At 38.2% G+C, this 13,791-nt stretch overlaps 1 protein-coding gene across 2 annotated transcripts in view; it reads right to left on the reverse strand.

The window, feature by feature from the left end:
* The window catches only part of LRRC7 (leucine rich repeat containing 7), a 225,510-nt gene that overhangs the window by 39,451 nt on the left and 172,268 nt on the right, over positions 1–13,791 (reverse strand). Inside the window, exons 13-19 of one of the 2 annotated variants that reach the window (XM_058176360.1) lie at positions 12,663–12,732; positions 11,222–11,321; positions 10,567–10,691; positions 6,292–6,342; positions 4,941–5,141; positions 3,392–3,503; positions 177–357 (exon numbers count right to left, since the gene is read on the reverse strand). In XM_058176360.1, the coding sequence (XP_058032343.1) occupies positions 177–357; positions 3,392–3,503; positions 4,941–5,141; positions 6,292–6,342; positions 10,567–10,691; positions 11,222–11,321; positions 12,663–12,732 (840 nt within the window). The remainder of the gene's footprint in view (positions 1–176; positions 358–3,391; positions 3,504–4,940; positions 5,142–6,291; positions 6,343–10,566; positions 10,692–11,221; positions 11,322–12,662; positions 12,733–13,791) is intronic. The other variant, XM_058176361.1, reaches the window with a different exon arrangement.

Genomic DNA, 13,791 nt, shown 5'->3' on the forward strand with positions numbered 1-13,791 from the left:
AGCATTATTCTCTGAATTTGGCTGAAATTATAATGACGTTCACAAGCCCATGCTTTCAGCGAGTACTTTCAGTTTTTTTTAAAAATGTTTTCTTTTTAGTTCTGTTTATTTAAGCTTTTTGGTTAAATAAACTATATATCCCTATAGTCAGCTTGAGTTCAATTAAATAAACACACCTGTTACCCCACAATGAATTATTCACTGCATCTTTAGCTGTAGTCTGCAAAGATCCTATTTTAACATGAGCATTAGAAGACCCAGAAGAAGCTTGTGATGGAGAGTAGTCTGAGTAGGTGCCTGAAGAAACACTGTTATTCATGCAGTGAACTTTATCGGCTTCAGACTCATCAGTTGATTCTGGAGAAAACAAAGTAACTTGTTAATATGAAATTAAAAATTCAGGGATGATTTTTTAGGAAAAAAAATAGCAATAGCACTTAGACTTATGTACTGCTTCAAGTACTTTACAGCCCTCTAAGCAGTTTAGAGTCAGCAAATTGCCCCAACAATCTGGGTCCTCATTTTACTGACCTTGGGAGGATGGAAGGCTGAGTCAACCTTGAGCCGGTGAGGATCAAACCTCTGGCAGTTAGCAGCATTAGCCTGCAATATTGCATTCTAACCACTGCACCGCCACAGCTCTTCATATATAGAATAGAATAGAATAGAATAGAATAGAATAGAATAGAATAGAATAGAATAGAATTTTTATTGGCCAAGTGTGATTGGACACACAAGGAATTTGTCTTGGTGCATATGCTCTCAGTATACATAAAAGAAAAGATACGTTCATCAAGGTGCAACATTTACAACACAATTGATGGTCAATATATCAATATAAATCATAAGGATTGCCAGCAACAAGTTATAGTCATACAGTCATAAATGGAAAGAGATTGGTGATGGGAACTATGAGAAGATTAATAGTAGTGCAGATTCAGTAAATAGTTTAACAGTGTTGATGGAATTATTTGTTTAGCAGAGTGATGGCCTTCGAGAAAAAACTGTTCTTGTGTCTAGTTGTTCTGGTGTGCAGTGCTCTATAGCGTCGTTGAGAGTAGTAGTTGAAACAGTTTATGTCCAGGATGCGAGGGGTCTGTAAATATTTTCACGGCCCTCTTCTTGATTCGTGCAGTATACAGGTCCTCAATGGAAGGCAGGTTGGTAGCAATTATTTTTTCTGCAGTTCTAATTATCCTCTGAAGTCTGTGTTTTTCTTGTTGGGTTGCAGAACCGAACCAGACAGTTATAGAGGTGCAAATGACAGACTCAATAATTCCTCTGTAGAACTGAATCAGCAGCTCCTTGGGCAGTTTGAGCTTACTGAGTTGGCGCAGAAAGAACATTCTTTGTTGTCCTTTTTTAATGATGTTTTTGATGTTAGCTGTCCATTTTAGATCTTGCGATATGATAGAACCTAGAAATTTGAAGGTTTCTACTGTTGATACTGTGTTGTCTAGTATTGTGAGAGGTGGAAGTATGGAAGGGTTTTTCCTAAAGTCTACCACCATTTCTACGGTTTTGAGTGTGTTCAGTTCCAGATTGTTTTGGTTGCACCACAAGGCTAGTCGTTCGACCTCTCGTCTGTATGCGGATTCGTCATTGTCTCGAATGAGACCAATCACTGTTGTGTCATCTGCGAACTTCAGTAGCTTAACAGATGGATCATTGGAGATGCAGTCATTGGTATACAGAGAGAAGAGAAGTGGGGAGAGCACACAGCCTTGGGGGGGCCCTGTGCTAATTGTACAGGTATTTGACATGATCTTGCTTAGCTTCACCTGCTGCTTCCTGTTTGTTAGGAAGCTTGTGATCCACTTACAAGTCTGTAGCTGGTTTAGCTTAGTTAGAAGAATGTCTGGAATGATGGTATTGAATGCTGAACTAAAGTCTACAAAAAGGACCCTTGCATAGGTCTTTGGAGACTCAAGATGTTGTAGGATGTAGTGCAGAGCCATATTAACAGCATCATCTGTTGATCTGTTTGCTCGGTATGCAAATTGCAAGGGGTCTAACAGCGGATCCGTGATGGTTTTCAAGTAGGAAAGCACTAGCCTTTCAAAGGTTTTCATGACTACAGATGTTAGAGCAACTGGTCTGTAGTCATTCAGTTCCTTGATGGTGGGCTTCTTCGGCACTGGGATGATGGTAGAGCGTTTGAAGCAAGAAGGAACATAACACATCTCTAGTGATTTATTGAAAATATGGGTGAAGATGGGGGCCAATTGGTCAGCACAGACTTTTAAGCAAGAATAGAACAGAATAGAATAGAAAAGAATAGCAGAGTTGGAAGGGACCTTGGAGGTCTTCTAGTCCAACCCCTTGCTTAGGCAGGAAATCCTACACCACTTCAGACAAATGGTTATCCAACATCTTCTTAAAAACTTCCAGTGTTGGAGCATTTACAACTTCTGGAGGCAAGTTGTTCCACTGATTAATTGTTCTAATTGTCAGGAAATTTATCCTTAGTTCTAAGTTGCTTCTCTCCTTGATTAGTTTCCACCCATTGCTTCTTGTTCTACCCTCAGGTGCTTTGGAGAATAGTTTGACTGCGTCTTCTTTGTGGCAACCCCTGAGATATTGGAACACTGCTATTATGTCTCCCCTAATGCTTCTTTTCATTAAACTAGACATACCCAGTTCCTTCGTATGTAAGTTATAATTAAACTTGGAAAAGTGATTTCCCATCCTTTTCTATTCTGTTTAGCCACATATCTGTTTCTGCTTCAACTCCACATAAAAAACAAATGCAGCTAATCAGCATTATCTTCTGCTTGATTTTCTATCTTCAATCACATGGGACACTTGCAGAGCTGATAGCAATGAATAATGCAAATTGTCTTACACAGTGCATTGATTTATTATTATACTTTTGTGCTTTGCTTCTCACATATGTTTGTTAAAATAGCTATTTTTTCTTTGATTAAAATATATTAATTATATTGGTAGGAAGGAAGAATTGCATTTTTTGTTTTGCTATTGAAGGATGCTTTTGCAGCATTCCACACTCTCCATGAGCTTAAGCAAACTTCAAAGGTCACGGACAAGATGACCCAGAAATTTTGCTTGAAAATGGATCAATTGTCTTTCCTCAGTAAATGAAAGTACTGTAGCTATTATCAAGATATATTACTATGCAATATCTTCTCAGCTACAACTTCAATATGATGAAATGCTCATAATAATCTATGACCTCTATATTATAAAATTACTTATAGTTTGGTGAGTAAACAACTATGCTACTCGATTCAGGATTAGTCTGATGCTTTATAATCATATACTTAAAAACATGTACCACAAAGCATTTCTGTATAAAGAACAACAGTAGTTCTGCATCGTTCTTCACCCATTATCTTCAGTTATGACACAGGTGTTCAGAAAAATTAAGTACCTTTTTTTTCTTTTCCTAAGAGAACAAGTTTTGGTTGATATAACGGTGCATCAGTCATTGAGGGGCGAAGTTCTCCTATCCTCATGTCATTCACTGGGTGTACGAAAGAATCCTATAAATTGGAATTATATTGGAGAACTGAATATCATAAAGACACTAACAAAGATGCAATTTTCAGTGGACTTTCAGTGGACTAAGTATGTTCACTTGGAAGATAGTGGCAAATATTATCTGGCAAAATTCAGTATTAAAATTATCCAATACATTAACCTACATATTAAAAATCAAGAAGCATGACTAGCAAACTCATGCTCACAAAAGCATGATGACATGCCCCCGGCCTAATACACATAATTAGACAGCTTGGAACTACTGAGAGCCTGCTGCCTACTTGTCTCAGTAGTTCCATGCTGAATAGCCTATGGAATTCAATCCTGCTTGCCAGAGCCTTCCACCTCAGGGATTTCTCAGCCAAGACCAAGTGAGCCAGGTCCTGATCTGAGAGATACTGAGTGCACGTTCAGGAGGCTACACAGCACAGAAGTGCTAGAAGACTGTAAGTTTTGGCAGGAAAATAGATGAGCTGCTACAAGATGATTGATGAGACTCAGCTGTATGCTAAAAATGGACCTAGGGTGAAATATCTTAACATTCTCTTGCATGTGGAAATGATTTTTACACTGGGAGTATTGCTTGTTTTACTATAGTTATAATGTTTCTCTTAGACCTTTAGACCTTATTGTTTGCTTATTTTTCTGGGTTTCCCAATTTGTTTGGCATTTTAGATTAGTTTTCTATATGTTCTGTTGTAGCATATGTTTGCCTAAGATATTTAAAGTCAAACTTGATTACTTCCTATTTCTTGCTGTTGCTTTTTTCTCAATTTACTTCTGTTCTACTCTATGCCTGGCATTGAAGAGTTTTATAACTGGTTAGATTGAAGGACAAGCAGAAAACACAATTTTTTACTATTCTTTTAATTTTCATCAATTGATTCCTCCCTGCAATTGATTGCCATTCTGAATGACAGTTAAGCTATACTGACATTATTTTCATATTATACTACCAAGGTTCTTGTTTACTAACATTCTTTTTTTGTTATCTGTAGTAATGGTTTAACGATGGTTTTATTTAGTTTTTACTATTAATAAAATACTTTTTAAAAATAAAATGATTTGTGTGCAAAAAGTAATCTATCTGTGCAATTGGTTTCTAATGTATGTGCAAAATTGCTGAAAGAAGATTCCATCTTAAAATTAATGATTATACTTCTCTCATAGGTCAAAGAGTGCTTCATAACGGTTAAAAACTGTTATGAAGCATTCTACGTTCATAACATTCTATCTTCTCTTGAGAAAACCAACTTTTCTGTTGATTATCTACTTTGGACCATCTAGATCTAGAAGTTCTCCAGATCTTTATATCAGTATAATAATTACTAATAACTACTGAAGAGTTATAACAATAGAGCTAGATAGATAGACAGACAGATACTGCTTCAATCTTAAAACCATTACTTTAAAGAACACTGGTGTTTATTCTTTGTTACCTCCACTGACAGTTCTTTTGTTGCCATGGGCCACTTGTGCTCAAATTTGTCTTTCACAACTTGTTCTGCACTGGCAGATGGTGCTGAATTCTCAGGCCTCACTCCATGGGTAGATTTGCCCACCAGATTTTGAACAGATTTCACCATGTTCTTTAAATCTTCTGGATATGGAGTTGGATAACGCTTTAAATTTATTTCAACCTGAATATGTAGTTAACAAAACAAATTAAAAGTAGAAGCAGAAAAGAAGAATAATTGTTAAAATTTTCATTTTGATTATTAAGGTGATATATATTGCAAAACACAGACAGTGAATTTAGGAATTTGAGACAGTTAACATAAAACATCTGCTACACTGCACTTTTTAAAAAGCAAAAGCCAGTATCACTTAAAATAGGGTGGTACAGAATTCTAATCCATTGTTGTCAGTGATAAAAATTTGATTAAAATTATACCATGATAGTTATGATGCAAAATAATCCTCTAATAGTTCAGGCAGATTCCAGAAATTCACTAATATGTGGAATGTCACTCTGGATCTAGAACACAATATTGTGACTGCTTATCTGAATATACTGTAGCAACCCAAAAGAAGCCTAATTGTACTTTAGTCTATAAAAGCAATGAAACTTAAGTGAATTGCATTCAATATTGAACAATTATTTTTCTTCTCTGATAAATGGGTATACTTGAATAAAGTGTGACACTTTATTTACCACAAACATAAAAAATAGATGTACAGCCAAGATTCCAAAGCATACACAGCTTAATAGGCATCCATTCAAAAAAGCTTGACTGATATGAAAAATACAAACTATGGTACAAACTTACACTCAATGTTGAAGTATAATAAAGTACGCATTACAGACAAGCACATCCAAACATAGACCTCAGTAGCAAATATAAAATATTACATAACGTCAATGTACAGGTCCAGCACAAGAACTACTTAACTGTAATGAGTGGATATAACATCACTAAAGCTCTCATTGATAGTTTAAAGACTGCAAACGCTGATAGGCTCATCTAAGCACTTGTATTAATACATGACCTGGGCAATGCTTAACTGATGCCCAATACAATCTAAAAAAACAGGAGGGACATAAGCAAATTGTGCATGCATTGGAAAGGCTACTAAAAATTCAAAGTAGCTAAACTAAAACAAACAAAGATATCTGGGTAAAGCAATTTATCCTAGATCAATATTATTTTTCAGTAATAAATTATTCTCAGATGTGCTAGATAGAAGTAGGATGAAGATATTCCTATATTAATATTAAAAAGATAATTACCAATGCAGTCTAGACTCCCTTTCTATTCATGGTCTTTTATGTTTCACATTTAAAGTTACCTCAGAAGTAGCATGCCGCTGGGGATAAAAACCTTCCAAAGTGCAATATTCCTGGATAGAAGAATTTCTTTTTTAATTTCTACCGTCAAATTCAATTCAGCAAACAATGATATACTTGACCAAAAGCAAATGTTATAAGAGTCATCAATGCAAATTTGTTATGAAAAAATGTGTTATAAGAGCTGTTTCAATTAAATGTAAAGAGCAACTTATAAGTACATAGCAGACTGCTTTAGGACAAGCATTTTCTTGAAAATCAGGCCTTTGATGTTGATGGTTCTTTTGCCCCTTAAAATAATGCCTTTATATTTACCTAAGAGAAAGATATCTGGAATGCATACGACAGAGAAGCAAGATATAAAATATTTTGATCAGTTCTAAGAATCTAAAAGATGAAATCTTTACCCTATGTTACATTACCTTGATGACGTTGCAAGAAAAGCATTTTTAAAATACCCAAATATTTGCCCAGATATCGAGATAGATAATTGCGGTATGAATTTCTTCGAACATATTTATAATTGTAAGTATTCTAGATATATAGAGAACACCGTGACTTTTACTGAAGTATTAAAAGTTCATATATCACTGCAATATTTTCAAGTTTCTTACATTTTAATTTTGAAAAACTTCCCATGTAATTAGACTTGCAACCATTTTAGGAAAAATGCTGATCTTTTTCTGTATTTACATCTACAGTATGATAAGAAATGAATAGGCATATGTACTGTCTCTTTAATATGGGGATTTAAGGATGGGTTTTGGAACCCCGAGAGGTGGCATGCCAAAAATAGGAGACTTAGGGGATTTTTAATTAACTGTTTTTATCGTTTTTTTAAGGGGAGTTTTAATGGGAATTTTAAGGGGAGGGTGGAAATTGACGGGTTTGGGGTGGGGGGGCAGGGGGGAGGGTGGGTGGGGGGGAAACCCGTCGGGGGGGAGACGAGTCCAGCTAGTATTCGCGGTGGTAATTTATTAGGTCCGAGGGTGGCGGGGGAGGGTCTCGTTCCAGTTTATCAGGGTTCTGTTATCAATACGGTATGTGGGAGAGGCAGATATGGTGGAAGGGGGAGCCACATCAGGTTTTGGGGGTACGCCCTTGCTATTTAAGAGCGATCGTGTGCTCCGGCCCCCCAGAATTTTCCCGTTCCCCGAGTGGCCAGAGTACCCGGGACTTGGGCCTTCGGCTGATGTTATGCAATGCAAGATCCGTGGTTAATAAAGCCCCCCTGATTTCAGATCTAATTCAGGAAGGGACCACGGACGTTATGGGCATTACGGAAACCTGGTTGGGCACTGAAGGGGGGGTTCCCCTAGTAGAGAGGTGCCCATCAGGTTTCTGAGCATTCCATCAGCCGAGGGCCCAAGGTAGGGGTGGCGGGGTGGCGGTTATTATTAGGGAGAGTCTGGAACCGAGGGAGACCACTGTGCCTCAGATAGCTGGATGTGAAATCCTCTATGTGAAGTGGGGTCGTAGGACTCAGGTGGGCTTGTTGATCACGTACCTGGCTCCTTGCTGCGTGACAACAGCCCTGCCCGAGCTGTTGGAGTTGCTGGCCGGGTTGGCAGTTGAAACCCCTAGACTGTTGGTCATGGGGGATTTCAACTTGCCATCAACTGGCGCGGCATCCTCGATCGCTCGGGAGTTTATGGCTTCCATGACGGCCATGGACCTGACTCAATTAATTGATGGCCCTACTCACATTGGGGGTGGCACCCTAGACTTGGTTTTTATCTCTGGCCAGTGGTCGAATGATCTGATTTTAAATGATTTACTTATTGAGCCTTTGTCATGGTCAGATCATTTTCTCCTTCGTCTGGACTTTCAGACCGCTACCCACCGCCGTAGGGAGACGGAACCAATGCGTTGGTTCCGTCCCAGGCGCCTGATGGACCCTGAGAGTGAGACCTCTCCTCAAGAAGCCTTCCCTGGACCCGGCTGTTTTAGGAAATTATCATCCGGTCTCCAACCTTCGCTTTACGGCGAAGGTTGTAGAGAGTGTGGTGGCACGTTAGCTACCCCAGTACCTGGAGGAAACCGTCTATCTAGACCCGTTCCAGTCTGGCTTCCGGCCCGGGTACAGTACGGAGACGGCTTTGGTCGCGCTGGTGGATGATCTCTGGAGGGCCAGGGATAAGGGTTACTCCTCTGCCCTGGTCCTATTAGACCTCTCAGCGGCTTTTGATACCATCGACCATGGTATCTTGCTGCGCCGGTTAGAGGGGTTGGGAGTGGGAGGCACCATTTATCGGTAGTTCTCCTCCTACCTCTCTGACCGGACGCAGACGGTGTTGAGAGGGGGGCAGAGATCGACTCCAAGGCGCCTCATGTGTGGGGTGCCGCAGGGATCGATTCTCTCGCCTCTCCTGTTCAACATCTACATGAAGCCACTGGGTGAGATCATCAGTGGTTTTGGGGTGAGATACCAACTGTACGCTGATGACACGCAGCTGTACTTTTCCACCCCAGGCCACCCCAACGAAGCTATCGAAGTACTGTCCCGGTGTCTGGAGGCCGTACGGGTCTGGATGGGGAGGAACAGGCTCAAACTTAATCCCTCCAAGACGGAGTGGCTGTGGATGCCGGCACCCCGGTACAGTCAGCTGCAGTCGTGGCTGTCTGTTGGGGGCGAGTCATTGGCCCCAATGGAAAGGGTACGCAACTTGGGCGTGCTCCTGGATGGGCGGCTGTCTTTCGAAGACCATTTGACAGCCGTCTCCAGGAGAGCTTTTTATCAGGTTCGCCTGATCCGCCAGTTGCGCCCCTTCCTGGACCGGGATGCCCTATGCATGGTCACTCATGCTCTCGTTACCTCTCGTCTGGACTATTGCAATGCTCTCTACATGGGGCTCCCCTTGAAGAGCACCCGGAGACTCCAGCTAGTCCAGAATGCGGCTGCGCGGGTTATTGAGGGAGCAGTTTGGAGCTCCCATGTAACACCTATCCTGCACAGACTGCACTGGCTGCCTGTGGTCTTCCGGGTACGCTTCAAGGTGTTAGTTACTATCTTTAAAGCGCTCCATGGCTTAGGACCGGGATACTTATGGGACCGTCTACTGCCAACGTCTATCTCCCAACGACTGGTGCGCTCTCACAGAGAGGGGCTCCTCAGGGTGCCGTCAGCCAAGCAATGTCGGCTGGCGGCCCCCAGGGGGAGGGCCTTCTCTGTGGGGGCTCCTACCCTATGGAACGAGCTTCCCCCTGGACTCCGACAAATACCTGACCTTAGGACCTTCCGCCGCGAACTTAAAACCTACTTATTTCGTCTTGCTGGACTCGCTTAAATTTTATATTATCAAATTGATTTATGGGTTTTAAATTTTTTAGTAAATTTTAGAGGGTAATATTTTTATCTATAAGTAGCCATATTAAATAGGTTTTTTAAGGGTTGTTTTTAGTTTTATATTGTTGTTTTCTTTCTGTATTTTATTTGTGGCTGTACACCGCCCTGAGTCCTTTGGGAGAAGGGCGGTCTATAAATAAAAATATTATTATTATTATTATTATTATTATTATTATTATTATTAAAAGATTGCATTTTCAGTTGTTCCCAGATTTTGAGTTCTTGCAGATATTAGTATATTAGCAAAATTTATCAAAGTAAATCCTCATTATTATCATATTAACGATAATTATGGTTAACAAGAAATTTTCTTAATCCAAATCTGGAATCAAATTAGTTTCAGATTTCAGACAAATTCTGAATGGGTGAATTTATATTAAGTGTGAATAAATTCAGTTTATTTTCAGAATCATAGGTTTGTATTCTACTATATATTGTGGTTAATTACATTTTTTCAAGTCTACTATTAAGGTTAGAGTATATTTTTAATCAAATGAAAATTATGATGCCATGCCAGGATTGCGTTTGACCACAGGGGGCCAGGGGGTGGGGTGGGTGGACGTGGCCAGCTTGATGTCACTTGTGTCGGAGGCGCCTGTGGCCAGAATGCTGTGCCAGCGAAAACAGGCTCTTGGGCTCAGTTTTCAGCTGGGATGGCCTCCTGCAATCCTCTGCCAGTGAAAATGGACCTCGGGTGGGCCGCACATGGCCCTCTCAAGCTCCATTTTCCTGGGAGAGGCACAATGGGCCAGTCCTTTGCTGTTTCCAGAGCAGCCCCACAGGCCAGATCTAAGCACCCTGTGGGCCGAATTGAGTTTGACATCTCTGTTCTAGAAGGTCATAGGTATTCCACCCATAATTTATTTGTTTTCTATATTCACTTAACATTACCTGAACTGCAACTAAAATTGAGAAATATAACTCCACTTACCTTAACTTTTCCTGCATTTTCCTCTTCTTCCTTTTTTTCCTCAAACTCAAAGGCCACTGTCATACGTTGCTGCCGCTGTTCCTCCCACAGAGTAGGATTAAAACTATCACTATCAGACTGGAAATCTGTAATTAATTTAGAAATGAAGGCTAGAATCAAATAAACTAGTGAACAAATGTTACTTGCTATTCTTTTAAATTTATAATGCCTCTAAATAAAAAGCCACAGTTGCATGCCATGTATTATTATTTTTTTCATTTCTAATTATTCATTTATGGATTCTAAACTTTTCTATTTTGCTTATCTATGTTTAGTGCAAGTAGACAAAAATATTTCCTGGCCCTTCGAAAACTATTGAAAATTATTCAGTCTGTTATTTCTAAATCTGTGCAAGTTCTATTTTCTGTAACACTCTGGCTTTGGGACATAATTCTGACTGCTGAAAGCAAAAGTTAATCTAAGATAAATTGGCCAGGAAATCTGTAAAACTAAACAAGGAATGCCCTCCTAAATTGCTTCAGAAATACGTAAATGATTTCAATGATATTACAGAGATAAAAACAATAGAATTATTAATAACATTTCTACTTACTTTTTGGATATTAAATAATATGTGTTATTTTGTGCGTTTAGAAAAACTGGTTAATAATTTTACCTTCATCACCACGAGGTTGCTGAGGAAACATGTAGTTAGTTAATACTCTTTGCTTTGTTTCTGGATGTGCCTCAGTTTGAAGAGGAATCAGAGCCTTAGACTGTAAATTAAAGAAAAACGCACACACAATATATATAACATTCTATCTCATGTGGAAAAAAGTGACAATGAAGCAAATTAAATTATGGTATTAAAAATATTATGAATGCTAACAAGTAGTGTTTCGTTAGGGTACTGGTGTTGGTACTGGTAATAACCTTTACTTAAAATGAAAACCTGCTAAAACAATATTCTGGTACAAAATTGTATTGCATTATGACCTCTGTAACATCTACAAATAACAAATGATAACACACTATTTTAAGTTATGTACTGTTCGTTATGCTGCTGCACTGTTTTAATACAGAAAGGAAATTATGTTGTCTTTAAAACTATGGATACAATTCAGAAGCACACATGAAATACTCACACACACGCACACAAGTTTTATATACGCAGTATATCCTTTCTTATAGTATCTCTGCTTGGCTCACTTAAATCAGAGGAAAAAAATGCAGTATCATTTTTGAAGGGTAGGGTAGGGATAGGATAATATCAAACAGGTCTTGAGCTGCTTCTTCACAGTGCCTCGCTTCAAACAAAATACTAAATCACAATATGATTTGTTTTTAATTAGTGTGGTGCTCCAACTCACTCTTCCTGGCTTAGCACGATGTGCAAACCTGGTGATTTTATGAAAGGCAACCCTCCATCAGAAGATTTTTACATTTATATGAACAGGAAAAGACACAGTGAAAGAAACTTGTCTCACTTAGTTTGACATTTTAGGGGGAAAGACATCTGAGCACAATTAATGGGGGCTTAGAACTTAAGAAACTCTTTCTATTTGCATGTAAAAGTCAACTTTTTTGCGTGCTTACTCAAAAAAAAAAGTTTCACAGTAGAAACTTAGATCTAAGTTTCAACTTGTATCTAAGTGAATGGTTTATATAAATAAATAGAAGGGATGCTTTTTTGTTCTGCAGGTTGGGCTAAACCTTTTTATTCATGTTGGGTGTTTGTGTCCTATCTATGAAATAAAAACATCCTCCAATCTCCTTGCCATGTTTTATTTCCCTCCCTTCCTTTTGGAGTTCTCCCAACAAGAAGGAAAAGACATGGGATACTTCTGTAGAGGAGAAATCTGAGTGATCCTATACTTTGTAAGAAACAAAAAGTCTAGATATTGCAGACAGTTTCCTAATATTCAGTTCTTTTATCAAGAATCCATGAAAAATCTGTGATAGATAAAAAATTGGGGAAACATACAGTTTAAACTTCGGTATCCAAAACGCACAATCTGAAATTATGACTTAATGATGTCATGATGACAATGAATTTTACAAATATACCAGTCCCCTTTTGTTTAGTTGTTATGTACAAATGGATATTAAAAACATACCTGGTTGTCTGAAAGCCACAGTGCTGCAAGTTCTTTAAGCTTTGTAAAAGTGATGGGTAAATTTTTTAACCTGTTTTTTTAAAAAACAACAGACAAACACAAATATTTAGACAAAATGAATCCTTCCTGAATACATTATTTAGATTTTATCAATTATTTAAACAACACTTTACAGCAGTGGTAGTCAACCTGGTCCCTACCGCCCACTAGTGGGCGTTCCAGCTTTCATGGTGGGAGGTAGGAGTTTTGTCTGATACTGAAGCACTTTTCTTTTTTTAATTTAATTGACTTTTTTTAAAAAATTCATAGCATTATTTAAAAACATTTTCATTAGGTTTTCATAAAATTCACCGTGACAATTTAGATTTCTAAAAATATACTATTTGTATCGCCCGCGCATAAGTTTACTTCACGTTATGTAAGTGAAACTAAATGGTGCTATAGTGCGACTGCAAACAAAAGAGCCTCGTCCCAGAATAGCTTGTACATCTCCCCCCACACCACCCAGCTGTAACAGACAAGCAGAGCTGGTAGTAAAGTTACTTCCCTATTTTATAAATCACCATTACTGTGGAACCGGTGGGCGGTTAAAATTTTTTATTACTAACAGAGATACAAAAGTGGGCGGTAGGTATAAAAGGTTGACCACCCCTGCTTTACAGTGATTCCACAATAAACGTTTAGTAATTTTTAATATATCTTTTAATTATTTTTAAAAAATATTTTAACAAAAACATTCATTTAACTTTTTCATTTAAAATGAAAAATGTTTCCTAAATCTTTAGATGGTTAAAATAAAAAAAAATGAAACTACTGACAATTTTAGCTATGATTTACTCATCTATATGCAACAACTGTCCAGCACTTTTGAAATAGTTGGGATCTTGAAACTTCACTTTTATTAAAAAGAACAGAGTTTCTAATATATTTAATAGGAATACATTTTATTGTTTTAAAAATATTTGTGGCTGAATAGATTCCAGCTAGTCCTAATTTCTGTTTTGTGATGTTGCTTGTTTTTTTTTCTTATTTACAATTTGAAGACATATATTCAAATTAGTTGTCATATTAATTTTCTCCATGATAATGTATAACAGTAAAAATGAAAGACAGGCCTGATTGAGATTCT

This window comes from Ahaetulla prasina, chromosome 3 (genome assembly GCF_028640845.1).
Source record: "Ahaetulla prasina isolate Xishuangbanna chromosome 3, ASM2864084v1, whole genome shotgun sequence".
NCBI classification, from domain to species: domain Eukaryota; kingdom Metazoa; phylum Chordata; class Lepidosauria; order Squamata; family Colubridae; genus Ahaetulla; species Ahaetulla prasina.